This window comes from Zalophus californianus, chromosome 12 (assembly GCF_009762305.2).
Source record: "Zalophus californianus isolate mZalCal1 chromosome 12, mZalCal1.pri.v2, whole genome shotgun sequence".
Taxonomy (NCBI): Eukaryota; Metazoa; Chordata; class Mammalia; order Carnivora; family Otariidae; genus Zalophus; species Zalophus californianus.
The window spans coordinates 53067349-53085837 of record NC_045606.1 but is presented as its reverse complement, the minus strand read 5'-3'; the positions used below and the strand labels follow the sequence as shown (position 1 = coordinate 53085837).

General features: G+C 42.5%; 1 protein-coding gene across 1 annotated transcript in view; it reads right to left on the bottom strand.

Annotated features, from left to right (window-relative positions):
- The window catches only part of DNAH11 (dynein axonemal heavy chain 11), a 327809-nt gene extending 310711 nt beyond the window's left edge, over positions 1-17098 (bottom strand). The window contains exons 1-6 of the mRNA XM_027574450.2: positions 16558-17098; positions 15019-15162; positions 7529-7725; positions 6894-7092; positions 5416-5515; positions 1709-1920 (exon numbers count right to left, since the gene is read on the bottom strand). Coding sequence (XP_027430251.1) covers positions 1709-1920; positions 5416-5515; positions 6894-7092; positions 7529-7725; positions 15019-15162; positions 16558-16935 — 1230 coding nt within the window. The 5' untranslated portion in view covers positions 16936-17098. The remainder of the gene's footprint in view (positions 1-1708; positions 1921-5415; positions 5516-6893; positions 7093-7528; positions 7726-15018; positions 15163-16557) is intronic.
- Positions 17099-18489: the final 1391 nt, after the last annotated feature.

Here is an 18489-nt window from a genome sequence, read left to right as displayed (position 1 = left end):
GAGGCATTCGTCTCGATCTGAGATTTAGGTCAATCACAGTCATCCCCCTCCTCTGAGCAAGTGACCCAGAACTGTCCCAAGCAGCCCATCTCCTCTGCCACAACGATTGCTCCCAGAATGGAATTAGAACCCACCGGACCAGAACTAAGAAAGGACACCCTCTTTCCAGGGAAGTTCCTCTACGAGAAGGATATACATCTGGAGCTACTAAAAGCCATCTTACTTAACAAGTGATGAGAAAAGTCAAACACAATGACCAAAACGGAGGCTGGCTGGGAGCTTTGAACTTATTATCTGAGACCTCTGAAACAAGCTGTTCCAGAAGCCACTGCATTCTTAGACTTGCTAGTTCACACAAATTTTTTTTTGTTTGTTTTTGCTTCAGGTTGTCAGTTGCAGCTGGAGGCGCTCCACTTCTCAGGGAAAGCATTCCTAACAACTCAAAGTCTAAGCTATAGACAGAGATTCTGCTTCTCGGGCATTTGTTTTACCAAAACTCCTTAGTGGTTCAGATGCACACCCTGCTTACAGAGCTTGCTATGGTGAGAATGTGTCTCCCCCAAAATTCATATGCTGAAGCCCTCACCACCAATGTGACTCTAGAAATAGGTCTTTAGGAGGTCATTAAGGTCAAATGAAGCATAAGAGCAGGACCCTAATGTGATAGGACTGTGACTTTGTAAGATCTCTCTCTCCACCATGTGAGGACACAGAGAAAAGGCAGCTACGGAAAGCCAGGGAAAAGAAACCTCTCACCAGAACACAACCATACTGGCACCTTCACCTGAGTCCCCGTCTCTGAAATTGTCAGAAAACAACTTCTGAAAATAAAGCCACCCAGTCTGTGGTATTTCATTACGCAGCTCAAACAGACTCAGACACACCCCCAACTGAGAACCACTGGGTTATGTGCCCTCCAAGAATCTTTTAGCTCTCAAATTATATAATATTCTGATTTTGTGGACCCATGAAGAATTAAAGTTCATAGAGAATATCTAAGAAGTTGGACTAAGAAATCCAATTTTCTTAAACATTTTCTAAGTGAAGAATAGAGAAATACAAACAAGAGATTTTTAAAGATCAACTATGAATCAATTTTTTAATACAATTGCATTACTATTTTTTCGGCATTTTTTTACAGCCAGGTTCTCTTACTTTACTTTCCAAAAGTCTTCCATCAGTGTTCCTGTGGAAACCAAAGGGAAAGCTACGAAGAAAGGACTATGCCTATCTGCCTTTTATTATTTATTTTTTGTGTGTGGGGGGCGTGGAGTGGGAGAGGAGCAGATGGAGAGGGAGAATCTCAAGCAAGCTCCATGCCCAGCGCTGGAGCCCGACACAGGGCTCAGTCCCACAACCCTGAGATCATGACCAGAGCCAAAATCAAGAGTCAGATATTTAGCCAACGGAGCCACCCAGGCGCCCTACCTATCTGCCTTTTATTAAAAGCTGCCTTCAATCTCTTTGAAGAAAGGTAGGGTATTAAATCCAGTAACAGACTGCCCTTTTAATGCACTGGACTGATTTCCAGAGCTTCTCAGCCACTGAGAATAAAAAAAAATCACCTGGTCTTTGTTACCATAAAAGTCCTTTCTGAAAAAAGGAAAATGGTGTTCTTACTGTAGATTAGATTTATTTGCTCTCCATTGGTTTATTAAAACCTACCACACGGCAATGATTGTTCTTCCTTTTTTTTAATACTACATACCTGGTCAATGAAGAGATTACAAAACTTTTGCAATAAAACTATAATCCGAGCAGGAGTATTGTAAAACTTGGAATGACTCCAGATGAGGCAGATGGTATGAAATAATGGGGTGATGAGTACCCGGATCTGCGGGAATTCTGTCTCCTGGAGACACTGAACATGTCTTCTCAGGGGTCTCAGGTAAAGCTCTACATCCTGGGCTTCCAGAAGCGCTGAAAGGAAAGAAAACCACCATTAATGTGATGCAGTCTCTTTTTCTCAATTCACAAGTTCAACAAAACAATGCAAAAGAACATGGCTATACTTATGCAGTCATCTTTTCTTTTTATATGGCTTATCCCACAACTGAGCTACTATGGGTTTGCAAGGCTTTATACAGTGTCCGTGTGTAGCAGCCATTCAAGAGAGACCTGGTGGAGTTACCTACACAGCCCAAGTAAATCATGATGCAAGACTCAGTGGGAAAACATACCTTTAAGATCTAAGGAACCTTACTCAACTCCATGAAACCGCAGGGATAAAACAGGTCTGCAAAGTTGTTGTGACTTTATGGTTGGGGTTACAAGCTCATCCCTAGAATGTTAATTCCTCTTAGGTACTTGGTACCAGCACAATTTTAGCGTCTCATCCCAGTGTCCTATGAGAGTAACTCAGGCAATGACTGTGGAATTTTAGATTATTCAAAATATAACTACTAAAATTGTTAAGTACAGGTGATAAAAAATGTTTTGGAACTAGAGATGAAGGTTGTAAGACATTGTGAATGTAATGAATGAAAAAAAAATTCAACTCTACAATTCAAAATAGTTATCTTTATGTGAAATGAATTTTATCTTCATATTAAAAATCATTAAGCAGGGGCGCCTTGGTGGCTCAGTTGTTAAGCGTCTGCCTTCGGCTCAGATCATGATCCCAGGGTCCCGGGATCAAGTCCCGCATCGGGTTCCTTGCTCTGCAGGGAGCCTGCTTCTCCCTCTGCCTGCCTCTCTCACTCTCTCATTCTCTCTGACAAATAAATAAATAAAATATTTAAAATAAATAAATAAAAGGGGCGCCTGGGTGGCTCAGTTGTTAAGCGTCTGCCTTCGGCTCAGATCATGATCCCAGGGCCCTAGGATCGAGCCCCACATTGGGCTCCCTGCTCTGCAGGGAGCCTGCTTCTCCCTCTCCCACTCCCCCTGCTTGTGTTCCCTCTCTCGCTGTCTCTCTCTCTGTCAAATAAATAAATAAAATCTTTAAAAATAAAAAAAATCATTAAGCAGGGTGAATAAGGAATATTTCCCCAAAACGCTACATATATATATACACACACACACATATATATGAAGAAAAATATTATTACTGCTTAATGTAATCCAAATTTTCTCTTCATTAAAATCAGTCCTTTTAGGGACTCCTGGCTGGCTCAGTCAGTAGAGCATTCAACTCGATCTCAGGATGGTGAGTTCAAACTCTACACTGGGTGCAGAGCTTACTTAAGAAAATTGGGGCGCGTGGGTGGCTCAGTCCGTTAAGCACCTGACTCTGTTTCGGCTCAGGTCATGATCTCAGGCTGTGAGACCGAGCCCCCCGTCAGGCTCTGTGCAGGGCATCGAGGCTGCTTGAGATCCTCTCTCCCCCTCTTCCTGCCCCCTCCACCCCCAACCTGCACTCTCAAAAAAAAAAGTCATTTTAATGTACCCTAAATCAAACTGCATTTTGTTCCTGAGACTGTAAATACTTTTGACTAACTGAAAAGAAGATTTACTTATGAAGGTAGGGAATGAAGTAAATTCTTATTTTCTGGTGTTATCCCAAAAGACTCCTGTCCAGAGGAGGGGGGGTGGAGGAAAAAGGCAAAGCAACACAAACAAACCTGCCAACTTTTTTTGGCTGTCAGAGTCAGGAATGCACACACTCCTATTACTCCACTTAACATATAACCCATTTATCTGTCCACCTAAACAATAAAGGCCTCGGAAGAAAGAGAGCATCCAGGGAATATTTTCTTCCCTGGTTGTATTCCTGTTTTCAAATTAGTGTGTTTTTAGTCATGTCTATTTCAAAATTAAATAATCACATCTGCTAAGTGCCTTTAAAATACAATAAGCACATGTAATTTCACAAGTCCTCAAGGACATCCTTGAGGGGGCCTTCCACCTCTAACTGACAATGGCTTTGGGCCACTTGTTCTACTGATGTCTGAATCTCGAAGTCCATGTGCTCTGAAGGCCCTGAGTACCCCTGGGATTTGTTCCTGCAGTAGCTTTATCCACAGAAAATGTTCATCTTATACTAACACAAAAAAATTCAAGCAGCTTCTACTTACTGAGGACATGCTCACTGTGTGTCTAGTACTATGTACCCTGTATATTTTATCTTCAATCCAATGGTTCTCAGCCAGGAAAGGTTTTGCCCCCAGGGGTCATCTGGCAAGGTCTGGTGACACTTTTGATGGTCACAACTGCAACAGGGGGAGCGGGTGGGGGCCAGGGACGCTGCTCAACATCCAGCAATGCACGGAGTAGCTCCCTACAACAATCATCCTGCCCAAAATGTCAATGGTGATAAACACTGACAAGATTGAAAAAAAAAAAAATGACAATGTTTTGAAATATTACTCTAATCTTCAGAACAACTCTGCAAGGAAGGTGTTAATATGCCAATCTGGCCGATGAAAACCAGAGGCTCAGCAAATTTAGGATGTACTGAGTGGATCTGGGACAGGAATCCTGATCTGACAGACCTTCAAACCCAAATATTCATGCTCATGATCCCTTTCCCAACAGAGCTCCTGGGGAAAACCCTGAAGAGATAACAACGAAGTGTATTTTAAGTATTTCCTAACCTCACATAGTTATATTAGAAAGAAATTAAGAACTCATTTTCTAATGTTAGAAACCAAAAAAGCTATGCACCCAAATAGCTTACATTTTCAACATTTAAAACTTCAGTCTCATATGTATGCCTTTTTGCTTAAATGTGCCTCAAGAAACATGAAGAGAAACAAGAAACAAGAGGGCTGTCAGCCCTGGGTGGAGCGGACACTGCACAATGAGGAGACAAGGAGACTTTGCACTGGAAATTCTCGTTTTTAACCATATGCATGCACTTATTCAAAATTCAGCAAACAAACCTCCTCTATGTTTAATCCTCACCAAAACTTCGATGAAGACTTTGAGCTCTTTTAAGCTAAGTAAGCAGGGGATGCCAGGCACGAGAGACTCTATCAGAGAGCTATGGGATTAAATGTAGCCACACTGTTGACTAGGAAACCCCCATGGTGGGCTTCCACTCACCCCCTGCAAAGGCCTTGCCCCTACACACACACACACACACACACACACACACACACACACACACACACACACACACACACACACACACACACACACACACACACACACACACACACACACACACACACACACACACACACACACACACACACACACACACACACACACACACACACACACACACACACACACACTCCCGTTAGAACTTCTATCTGGAGCCCATTTGTTAGGTCCCCACAATCTATTCTAAAAATAGTTCAATATAACTGGAGAATGAAGTACTGATGAAGACGAATTTATCCTCAGAAGAGTCAAGGGCCATCACTTCAGAACCATGCTTAATGGCAAAAGGGTGGAAGAGTCTGAGCGGGCAGGCAGGGGTCAGATCAGGCAGGACACCAACACCAGGCGAAAAAACAAGAATCTTACCATTTTTGACAGCCGTGAAAATGTCCTTCAAAGTTGGAAAATAGCTGCTTTGTTTAATTTTCAGGATCCTAACCATGCTGAGGACAACAGGAGTGCGAAGCTAAATTGAAAAAGAAAATGTAGTAGAAGCTGGATTAATGACTAAATAGATGCATTTGGTAATAAAATACTTCAGTTCTATTCCACTCATGCACAACACACACAGCATTTCATACACAAAGACTTATCTGGTTTCAGGTTGAAATTTTTTTAACAGCATTTCTTCCTTAAGTTTGAATTTTATTTTACATTTATAGCTCTTGAGTTTTCAAAAAGTGTGTCAATTTACACTTCATGTGTAAAATGTTAAATTTTCCACATAAAATTTCTTGCTATGTTTCAGAAAATCTGAGACATGTGAACATGCAAATGAATGTCTTAGTTTTCAGAACATTAAATCAATACGTAAGGCAAACACAAGAGGAAGCAAAGTTAGCTCTTCCAAAGCTGTATCTCTCCACCAAGCAAGACTCTACTCCTTCCTAAATCAATTCAATCAACTAGATTAATTAAATTTTACCATCTTCAACATTTCCCTGGGGAACCACTCTATGCCACAGTGTTTCCAATTATCAAACGCTGTCAAAATATTCTCAAAAAGGCAAAATTACTTTTAATCCCCATTTTTATTTTTTTTTTTTTTTTTGAGAGAGAGAGAGAGAGAGCACGCACAAGTTGGGGGTAAGGGGCCAAGGGAGAGGAGAGAGAGAATCCCCAGCAAGTTCTATGCCCAGCTCCAAGCCTGATGCTGGGCTCCATCTCATGCCCCTGAAGGTCATGACCTAAGCAGAAATCAAGAGTCGGAGGCTTAATCAACTGAGCCACCCAGGTACCCCAATCCCCATTCATTTTTTTTTTTTTTAGAGAGAATTTTTTAAAGATTTTATTTATTTATTCATAAGAGACACAGAGAGAGAGAGAGAGAGGCAAAGGGAGAAGCAGGCTCCCCACTGAGCAGGGAGCCCGATGCGGGACTCCATCCCAGGACCCTGGGATCATGACCTGAGCCGAAGGCAGATGCTTAACCATCTGAGCCACCCAGGCACCCAACCCCCATTCATTTTTTTTTTTTTTTTTAAGATTTTATTTACTTATTTGACAGAGAGACACAGCGAGAGAGGGAACACAAGCAGGGGGAGTGGGAGAGGGAGAAGCAGGCTTCCCGCTGAGCAGGGAGCCCGACGCGGGGCTCGATCCCAGGACCCTGGGACCATGACCTGAGCTGAAAGCAGACACTTAATGACTGAGCCACCCAGGTGCCCCTCCCCATTCATTTTCAAAGTGCACACCATATAGAATTTTGGAATGAGAACTATTAAGTCATCAAAGACAGTATGTTGAACCTTTCAAGTAATTAGAAATCACTGCTCCAGAAGCCAAATTCTACAACTGACTTTGCTAATTTAGCTTACAAGCAATTTGTAAGGCTATCTACTTACTTGGTCATAAACGCATGATAGATTTTCTCTCCTCATCATCCAGAAATCCAGTTCAGTTTGAGGATTCGAGTGAAGACCATTCAGCAAAGGCTGCCCTGAATCTTTCTCTACAATCTCTTGGATTTGATGTGACCATTTAATAACCACAGACTCAATCGCATGGAGTAGTGTCCTTTCATTTACCTCTAGCGTACAAACACTGAAATGATCAATAAAATAATTCAAAAACCAATTACCTCATCCAAAGGAAGATAGGACTTGGATGGTAAGCGTTATTTTTTCCATGAACTAGTTTTTCAAATATAAATATTTCAAAGTCAGATCCTTTATTTTTATAGCCTCAATTTCAATTGTGGCATAAACATTATAAAACAAATGATCATATCCTCAAACCATTATTGCCAAAATAATTTTGTTGACATCATGGCAATTGTTACAGCTTGTTTTTTGGGCAGTCTGCTTATAAGAAGGATATTTTGTAAGGGAATAATATACAGGTGCTCTGCACAACTTTTTAAAAAATAATATAGTTCTAATAAATCTCTATCTTACTAATAGTTTTCTGGGGATATGATACTAATTGGGTATGTGGGCTCTCCATTTTTATATCCTATATAAACCATAACATTACATACTTGGTCTCAGAGTATTTCTGATCCGGGTCCATTTTCCCTGCTATCGTGGGAATTGGTAGAAGAGTTCTTCTCAACATTTTGCCCCGAAAGACATGCATTTTACTTTTCATGACTTCTACGTGGCGTTCCATGTCTTGTGAAGTGAAACAGGACCAGGATTTATGGTTGTTCCTATTAGAAAGAATTGGCACTAAAATCTACAGAAAGAGAAACATTTTCAAAAGAAGTTAATTTACAGACAATGTACTCCTTCAAAGATGTTCTTGTCACACAAAATCAGCCACAAAAGCCATTCAATTTCTTAAGTATCTTCCTAGGATATCAAATTTACAAAGAGAGGACAAAAATCAGTATCCCGTTTAGACATCAATTAGACAAAATCTTTCAAAGTGGAAATACAATGCGGCTTGTTCATTCATTTATCCATTCATCAAGCATTTGAGGAGGTTCCCAATGACTCAAACGCTGCATAAACTAAGCACAACCATGTCAGGTAAATAAACAGCTTTCTTCATGCAAACTGAGCACAAAGGCAGGTACATAAATGAAAAAAATCTTTTTGAATCACATTGAGGCAAAAGTAAATTAATCTTCTCAAGCCCTGAGTAGCACACCAGTGGATTCAAGTTTCACAGTCAAAAACATTTTTATTAATCATATGGTCCTTTTTTGGAACTCCCTCTACCATTAAATTGGGAGCATCATGTATGTGACACCATGTATGTGAAAGCCTTCAACAATTATTTTTGTATTCCCAAGGCCCAGCATATGTTAACAAGAATTTTTTGAGTGAATGAAGTTATTAGCCTCTTCTTGCTTTCCCACCCCTTTTCTAATATCTCCTAATTCTCAACACTTTTCATTTTTCTGATAATCCGCCAGGTATACTGGCATTTTTCCATAAAATTGCCATTAGCTAAAATGCTCAGAATATAGTTACTCCACCTTTTCAAAGTCTATTTCGACAATACAATCACTTTTGTTTTCTGACGGTGTTGAAACAAATCTCTCCAAATTTTATTACATTTTCCTGCGTAGCACCCACTATGTGTCAAGCTAGGAAAACAGCAGAGTAAGGAATAGTCTCTGCCTATGACAAGCTCAGTGGGTTAGGTCCTTTGCTCTAAGAACGGCCATCATTCGAGGCATATTCAGGATGCCAAGTGGAGACACAAGATAAACACACCGATATATAAAAATCATTCAGGGCTCTAGAAGTAGAAGGCTTCTGGAAAACTGCCAGTCTGGCCGGCCCGGAATTAGCTTTGGGAAAGGCAGGGTAGTTCACGAAGAGTCTGGGAAACTACACGGAAGAGTTAAAGCTTTTTGGGCTTGGAACATGGCACTGACCCACTGGAAAACTTCCTTCTTGACTAAATCCCAGATCTCAAAAACTATTTCTGAACATCAGGCGTGAGGAAAATTCTGGTTATTCGGCATAGCTAATTCACTGGGTACGCTTTCAAACTTTCACTCCATTTATGATTCTATGATGAAGCCAACTTCTTTTAAAGTATTTCTGTCACATGCTGTAGATAAAACTGTGAAATTCTGAGCCATGTGCTTTGCAGAGCGATTAGTCAAAGAGCTAGAGCATCATTGTAAACCCCATTTAAAACAAATAGACCTGGGATGTGCTATTTAATTACAGAACAATTTGTTAAACTATATACAAAGTAATTCAATTACTTGGGGGTTTTGTTTTGTTTCTGTTGGAAAGATTTTTTTGCCTACTTTTTGTGGTTTAGAGGAAAAATTCCAAACTTTTTCTGAGAACTAAAATAACTTGAATGTTTACATATTCAACTGATGTACAATGTGTAACTACAAATTAAAGAACGATGGAGCCTTGGCTATGGTTTTCTCTACTTACCTTCTTTGATCTTTTTTTAAGATTTTATCTTATTCGAGCGAGCGAGCGAGCGAAAGAGAACATGAGTGGAGGGAGGAGCAGAAGGAGAGTGACAAGCAGACTCCAAACAAACTGCAGAGCCCAACCAAGGGCTCTATCCCACAACCCGGAGACCACCACCTGAGCTGAAATCCAGAGTCAAAAGCCCAACTGACTGAGCCACCCAGGTGCCCCCCTCTTTAATCCTTTTTTAAACTGGGGATTTTCTTTTTACAATGGTTCTTAAGTAGAGACTAATACCTGGTCAATACTTTCAAAAGGTAGGAGCCAGGGCCTCTCCCAGACTTCTTAAATTGTAATGCCCAAGGATGGGACCCAGACACTAACTATGGAAACCAAATCAGACTTCCATATGGGCTCAATAAGCCAAATGAGTAATAATGATAATTCACAATTACTGTTTCTTTAAGGATTAGGGTCAATATAATAAATAGCTATACAACATTTTAAACAGTTTGGCTAAATACAATACAGCTACAAACCATACCATATGGGAACACATAATAATGTAAGAAGATTGGGAGTTCAACTTTGGATAGGTTAGGTTTGAGACATTACACACTAAGTGGCCATGTCCACAAGGAAGGTGGACATCTGAGCTTGGAATTTAGAAGAGAGATCCAGGCTGGAGAGAGAAGTTTGGGAGGCCCCAAGCACATCAGCGTCAATTCCCATTATTCTGTGGAGTGGAGTTAAACTCCAAAAACTGTTCAACATTGAATATAAGTGAGAGTATCATTTAAATGAGAAAAAAGTAAATATGAAGGCGCAAATGACCTTCCCCACCTTCAGTTCAAACACTTGGTCCATCCCTTCCTTACTCTATCCCCATTTAAGAAGCCAAACACTAGGGGGGCATCTGGGTGACTCAGTCATTAAGCGTCTGCCTTCGGCTCAGGTCATGATCCCAGGGTCCTGGGGATCGAGCCCCACATCGGGCTCCCTGCTCAGCGGAGAGCCTGCTTCTCCCTCTCCCACTCCCCCTGCTTGTGTTCCCTCTCTCGCTGTGTCTCTATCAAATAAATAAATAAAATCTTTTAAAAAAAAGAAAGAAGCCCAACACTGGAAAACTCCTTCAGTACCTTTCAGGGCAATCACTGTTACCAGTCTCTCCTTCATTCAACAGAATCACCAATCTACCAGTGCTTGTATGTAGTGTTTCTTGTTAATGTACAAATCAGAAAGTTACAAGTTGATTAGCTTGGAATGCAAGTCATGAGGGACCACTGACATTCCATTTGACTCTACAACTTCCTAATTAAGCCTGCTCTGATAAAAACTTTCCTAGAATGTGCATTACCACAACCATCTTCCAATCAACACATGAATTTGGGCTTGGCCACCACCTTTGCTGGCAACCATCTGAAATACATGGCTCTTGTGTCTATTTGTTCGTTTTTGGTTTTTTTTTTTTTTTTCCTAATCAGCCTCTCCGGCCTTGTTTCTCACCACCCTCCAGCTCTGGTTCCCCAATCCAGCTACTTTAATTGATTCCTTTTTAAAAAATGAACCTTCATTTCCTCACCTCTGTGCCTTCACATTGTTTCTCCCTCTGCTCAGAATGCCCTTCCTCCTCCTCCATCTAGCTCTCTCCTCCTTGTCCTTCAACACTGTGGGGAGCAAGTAATTTACCATACAACTGTGGCTGCTTTTGAGAGTACAGACACTAAAAACTATTAGCAGACATTAACTGATCTGTAACAGGTGGAAACCAAAAGTGCCCCAGGCAAAGGGAGACCTTTGCTCGTCCCGTTCCAAAGTCCTCACACTCCTGCCAGCCCTCTAGGAGTGGGGAGCGCCCCGAGGCTCCCACAGCACGACTACTGTGACCTCCCCCCCGCAGACTCAGCAACTGGCCTCCCTGAACAGACTGCGTCCTTTCTGAGGGTGCAAACTACATCCGTAATTGCCACGTCTGTCCAGTCACCAGCACCAAGTAGGTCTTCAATACACATGGATTAATAACTGAGATTAGCATGAAATTTCCAAGTGTCTTTTCCACGTGTCCAAAAAGATTCAAATGGAAATATCAGAGATGATGTACCAAATGCTTCTTCTCTAAAGAAATACCTTGAAGCCTCAGTGTTTTGTCCCTTATGAGAACAGGGTGTCAATTAGCCCCTAACTGACTTTCATTCGTTCAACAAGTACTGAGCTCCTACCGCATGTCAGGCAAGGTCCTTAGGTGGTTTGGGCCACAACACAGAGCAAAACAAAGATTCAGAGCAGGGACAAGGGTAAGGCAAGTGAGGCATTCATGCTGGAACTGAATTATCAAAGGGCACCAAAAACCTCAGGAATCAAGATGAGTAATATTTTAAGTTTTTTTTTTTTTTTTTTTTTAAGATTTACCTTACAGAGAGAGCAAATGAGTGCACATTATCACATGTGAGTGCAGGGGGGTGGGGGGCAGAGGGAGAGGATCTCAAGCACACTCCCCTTTGACCACAAAGATCAACCCTAGGCTCAATCTTATGACCCATAAGATTATGACCTGAGATAAAACCAAGAGTCAACCAACTGAGCCACACGGGCACCCCTTAAGAGATTTTTTTAAATCAAAATTAATGCAAAAAAAATTCATGATAAACAAATTATCAACATTTTAAAATAAAAACAGCACCGATACTACTTACTTTTGCCTCAGGCTCCAATATGATCTAGTATGGCACTGTTAGCGATCAGTTTTTATTTAAAGTGATTTTTTTCATTGTTTTTTTAAATACTGCACTAAAACTTCATCTTGATTACTGAGTTTTTTTGTCCCCCCTCCCTCCTTGCCTACCTGTAAATTTTGCTCTTGAAGTGGGTGCCTCATTTGCTAACCCTAGTCTCTACCCTGCAAAGGTTTCTGCCCTCCCAAAGGGTGGCTTTATTAAAAGGAGTTATTTGAGCAAAAAGACATGAAGGACATAAAGGGGCTGAGTGAATTCTGGGGAAGATAAAGAAATAGCCAGGGCAAAAGTGTATCTGAGACAAGTAACAGCAAAAAGGTCATGGAGAGGTCCGATCACAGATTCTGGACTAGGGCTTCCATCCTATAAATAAGAACCACCCAATGGTCCTGATTCAGGAGCTCTCAAGAAGGTCCTGAGATTCTACAGCTGTAACACGTTTCTAGGTAACACTGAGAACACTGGTCTACAGAGAACGTGCCAAGTCTGAATGACTACAAGCACTTGGGCCCTGATTCGGAGTGAAAGGGAGCCCAGGGCAGGGTCTGAGCAGAGAAGTGACATGTTCTGACTCCTGCTGCAACAGAATGCAACAGAATCCTTCAAGCAGCTGTTCTGCACATAGGTTCTAGATGGGAACCATGCAAAAGCACAGAAATCAATTATAAGACTAATGAGAGACCATGGTGAACCAGCCCTGAGTGGCAGCAGTGGAGGAGAGTATGGAGGATGATTCTGAAGGTATTTTGAAGGTAGAACTTATATGATTTCCTGCCAGAATGGATACAAAGGTTGACACAAAGAAAGGAGTGAAGGCTGACTCCCAAGTCTTCCGGCTTGGATAACTGGAAGGATGGAGTTCACATCCACTATGCTGGAGGTAACCACAAGTAATGCAGGTTGGGGAAGATCAGTTCAACGTTTATTACCCAACAAGGCATGAATTTCAGGAAAACAAGTGGATCTCCAAGTTTGAAATTTGGGAGAGCGCTCTTAGCTAGAGAGAGAAGTTTGGGAGTACCTTGCTCATCATCATAAACCACTGTCAATCAGCCAATTTTGTGAGCTATACTGGATACCAAGCAAAGACAATCCTTGTAAAATCCTTTTAAAAAAGATTTTAAAGAGAGTGAGCATGCACAGGGAGGGGCAGAGGGAGAGAGAGAATCTCAAGCGGACTCCCCACTGAGCACGGAGCCTGACATGAGGCTCCATCCCATGACCCTGAGATCTCAACCCAAGCTGAAATCCAGAGTTGAAATCAAGAGTCAGATGCCCAACCTACTGAGCCACTAGGAGCCCTCCTTATAAATGCGTTTAACCTAATATATAGCTACGCCTTACCGCCTTGTTCATACTGAATTTAAGTCTTATTCATAAATAAACCCAAGTGACTTCCTAAGTGTCATCTTACTTTTTTTCTTTAATACTCAGATTCTCAAGCATAACAGCATAAATCTTCTAAATCACTTAAACTCTGGGGTTCTGAACGGTTTATACCTATGCTAAATGAACTTGTTGACAGCTTACTTTCTTTTTTTTTTTTTTTTACTCTTTCATTTAACGTTTTCCTGAGCAGAAGGCAGACCCTGGGACTGACACAAATCCAGAGAAAGGTCAGAGGAACTTCGAAGAGCTGTGTATCTTCTGTTGCGAGACACTGATGGTAGTGTAAGAATTCCAATGAAGAGTGCATCCTTGCCCTTCCAAGCCCCAGTGGGTGGCAATCTAGATTCAAATGACCAAAAGCCATTCACATTTCATGTGAAATCCTTTCATCAGGTTCAGATCAATAAAAATTTCTTGAGCTCCTGCTACAGACCACAAAGTGCCCCAGGGGCTTGGGGGGATTGAAAGCTCTTAGTGTTTCCCTGAAATCATCTAAAACCAAGTCAATTCAAGAGGAGGAGAGGGAAACCAAGGTAGGGTACTGAAGTTGGGAGTGAAAGACCTTGGGTGGTCCCAGGAAGCAGAATAGGTGTGAAACAGGGAGAATGGCAAATCATTAGTAATAAATATGCTGGTAATTATTCCTACCTTAAGCATTGGCCTTGGCAGGCCTGAACTGATGACGGAGATCTGATTTCTAATCCAGCATTTCCCCAAGTTTGGGACACATGAGAATCACTTGGGGATCTTTAACTTCCACCGGGCTCCAACTCCATTCTCACTTAATTGGTATTAGGAGTGACCGGGGCAAGGGTCGGTTAGAAAAGCTCCCCAGGTGATTCTCATGTTTAGCAAAGTCTGAGAACCACTGCTCTAGTTCTATAGAACCTGATCATTTGGTACATCTTTCCTCAAAGCTGGTCTGTGAACAAACACCAGAAGTAGGAGGTTAGAGGAAGAAGATTGGCCCCACCCCAGGCCTCCTGGAGGAGCCTGCCTTTAATAAAATCCCCCCGCATCCCACATTAAAAAACCCTACATTAAAAGCTTAAGTAACCTGGGTTTAGAGAGCTTTTCTCTGATTTAAGGGGAGAGGAAAGAGGAATTTTAACGCAATCATTTCAAGAATTTTGTTTCCATTACCTTTTCCCCATTATCTGACCTGAGTGACACAGAAACTAAGGGAAATCTGAAAAACTTATAATACTCATTTCCAAAGTGTCGGTTTGTCTCTAATCAACGTGAAATCTAAAACTACAGCTAATTACAAAAGCCTATTCAAGCTGCTTTTTACTTTCGTTATTTAGAAACAGAAAAAGGATGATCCTACAAATTACCGTCCGTTGAATATCAGCACCAGTATCATCTCATTTCAGAAACAGTCTGTTACAACATTCCATCTACCTGGCTAAAGAGATTATTGGCTTCTACAGTTTTTTAATAGCCAGAGTTTTTCTGAATAATTCCAAGCGTCAGAGAGATAAATTAAAGATTCAAATATTAAAGACTAGTACCTCGTCTAGGAAAGCAGTTACATGTCCAAATGATGACGCAGTTAACTCTCCAAATAAAACTGTCTGAGAAAAATCATTTACTCCAATGTTTTCGGTAATCTTCTTGGCAATATAAACAAGTTTATGTTTTGCATCTCTTGGAATCTGAAACAAGAGCAAGATAATTAGTTTAAGTTCCCAGTATAATTTCCATGTTAACAAACAGGATTTGCTGTATCTAACTTGTAGCTGGATCGCTAGAAAAAGAAAAAACCCTGGCATCTTGCCTACCTTTATAAATAAGGTAGTTCTGCTGCCCTTCCCCCCTTTCTACAAAATGTATACAGTTTTCTTTGTTCTTTTATAATGCTAATTTAATGGCATTCCTGGTGTGGAAGTATTGCCTTTAAAGGGCATGTCAATTACCCAAGATCATTACATCCCATAACATCTCGTAACTAAAAACAAATTCAAGGAGAATTTAGAAGTTTTCTATCTCAGGAAAGGTTTATTCCTTTTTATAATCTTTTTGTTGTTTGGAAATTAGCCAAACTGAAATGAAGATCAGGCACAGGAGGTTAATTTTTATTTCTATTCTCAAGATAAAGTGCTTAATGAAGATATTCTACCATTTCCACAACTACTGCGTTATTTCTTCAGATATAATCATTTAACTTGGGTAATGTTGGAGTTAAGTGTCCTACTTCCTTCTCTGACAAATTTTTTTAATTAGTTATAACTGCAAAAGTAGGAGAACAAAAACTCAAAATCCTAAGGCAGACTCCTGTTCTTCTCTGGGATTCCATTTCCCAACTATTAAAGTGACCACATCTAGTGATGATAAAAAAACACTTTTATAACATTACACTGAGGCACGGTACAACACTGAAGACTGTAAATCATGTTCCAAACTTTGCACTTAAAAAAAAAAAATCTGAATACAAATGCTGTACTTGTGATACCTTAACCTTCAAGCGGAGGAGCAGTCTAAATGTTCAAAAAATTAAAAAAAAGGGGGGGGTAAGGGAGGAGAGCAAAGAAAAAGGTAAAAAGATGGAAAGAAAGAAAAAATTTACCACGGTTGCTAAATACCATGTGTGCGCAGACTGCCCGGGGAACTCCTTCTTTAAGGACTAAGTATTTTATTCGAGATGAAATGTGACAAAGCAGTCAGAATGAGCACAGAACAAATTATTCAGACTCTACTAAACATTTTTTAAAAGACAGGCCCCCAGACTGACCCAAGAGCGACTGAAACGGAAGTTATCGGGAACCGAGAACCCACCTTGCACCTAAGGCCCACGCAGCTAAAGAAAGCGCAGCTTTTCCTGCTTTATGCCGGTCGAACAAGCCGACCTTCTAAAAAAAACTAAACTACAGCCGCTTAACTGCAGAGTGGGCGCACGTGGGGGATTTTGCAGACTCCGGGGTAAGAGCTCCAAAGAGTGTTTTAAAGCGCCCGAGTGCGTGCCCCACGGGAATCCAAGGAGACACGACGGGTCTGTCCCCGCTATGCAGGGCAGGCGGTAAGACCAGGTCCCTTTGCCTGTCGCCCCTTACCTCCCGGGAGACCGCGAGCGGCCCCGCGGTGGCGACTCTGAACACAAGGCAGGCGGGGCTAGGGCTCTCCAGGAACTCCCCCAGCACCTGCCGGTGGTCCTCGCTCTCCAAATACTGGCTCCATTTCTCCGCCGGGAGCCCCAGCATCAGCTCCAGGCGGCCGCCGAGAAAGCGCACTCGCGCGTCTCGGGCGAAACTCCGCGCTCTTCTGGCCGCCGCCGCCTCCTCCTCTTCCTCCTCTTCCTCCTCTTCCTCCTCTTCCTCCTCTTCCTCCTCTTCCTCCTCCAGCTCCATCACGCCCGCCACCTCCAAGCCAGCGACCGGGGTTAGGCGAAGGCCCAGGACTTCTGGGAAGCGGCGCGCCTCTGGGGCAGCCATCCCGCACTTCCGACAGGACGCGGGACCGGTCGGCTCCACGCGCTCGCCCCTGACCAGCCTGGGGTGGGCGAGGACGCCTCTTCCCTCCCACACGCGTCGCGAGAGGCGCCCACCTCCTCCGGCGATTGCAAGCAGCTGACCCCTCGTCCCCACCTGCTGCTAGTTGGCTTGAGGGCGTTGCTCGCAGTGCGAGACACGCCGGCGGAGGCGCTGGCCCGAGAGGAGCTGCGCGTCCCGTTTCCCGGGAGACGGCGTCCCCGCCCCAGCCCGCTGAGGGCGGGGTCAGCGCCGGGGGTGGGGCCTTCGGGCTCCGGGCTCCGGGCTCTGAACCCCGCGGGAGAAAGGGCCTGTCCTCTGCGGGTCTGAGCCTCTGGGTGGGCCGCCGCTTCTGTCCTCCGGCTGCTTGGCCTACTGGATGTTCCGAGAGGCTCCCAGCGAGCGAGAGTTAACAGCCCAGCACTGATTAATCTTGGCTTAAGCTGTGCTTTCTGGTGCCGAGCTCCATGCTAAATCCTTCACCTTGATTATTTCATATAATCCCTAAAAAGTCAGGGCTCCAACTGGTCAGCTTGTTTTATGGGCAAGGGAACTGAGTGACAAAGTGGCTGCCTAACGAGGAGAAAGTGAAACAGGAATTCAGGCCCAGCGCTGCGGGCTTTTATTCACCTTGCTGAAGGTTGTCCAAATATTACCAGAAAAGAGCTAACCTGGCAATGCAACTTTCCCAGTTGTGGAAATAGAAGATATAGGTATTCGAAGTCCTGATTCTGATCCTCACCGGCCACTTACTAGAATGTTAATACGCCCAATAAGAAAATGCATACCGCTCTTTGTACACTACAGCGTAGTACTTAGAATTATCACGCAATCCAAGAGTAAAAGGTCTGGGGAGAAAAGTTCCAGATTAAAGACAGTCTCTGTGATATTGCAATGGGATTTCAGTATGGCCTATTAAGGACATTTGTTGAGACTATTAAGGAAACTCCGAATACTGAAGTAGCCAGAATTTTGAGGGGGGTTCCTCGAACTAAACTTTTTTTAATGGGTCCCCTTTACTTGTTCATTTCAAAATAAAATCTTAAAACCCCAATTCTCTCATTGTAGCTCTGAAGGAGGGTTGCCCTCAGTAATCCATTATAATAACTGATGACTGATAAATAGTTATTTCTAGCAAGATTTGGAGCCTCAATAATTTCTCTTTTTGGGGATCTGAGTCTGATGACAATCTGTAAGCTTTTCTAGTGACATGATCAGATTCTTGAATTAACACAGGCTCCTGGAAAGCCTTTATAACAACTTCAGGCCATCAAGGGTGCTGGATATGGGCCACAGCAATCCTTGATCCTCCAGTGGCTAGGGTGCAAGTCTGGGAATCACTGCAAACACCTTACAATGGGCTTCTTCATCTCTACTCTCACCCCTGCATTCCAGCTTTGCATCCCTTACCCCAGAGAAACAGAAATTCTGTAAATAAGAGTTGACTTAAATTAAAAGTGAAAACCCACTTTCAGATTCAGGGAAAAAAACAAAACTCTATTACAGTGCTAATATTAA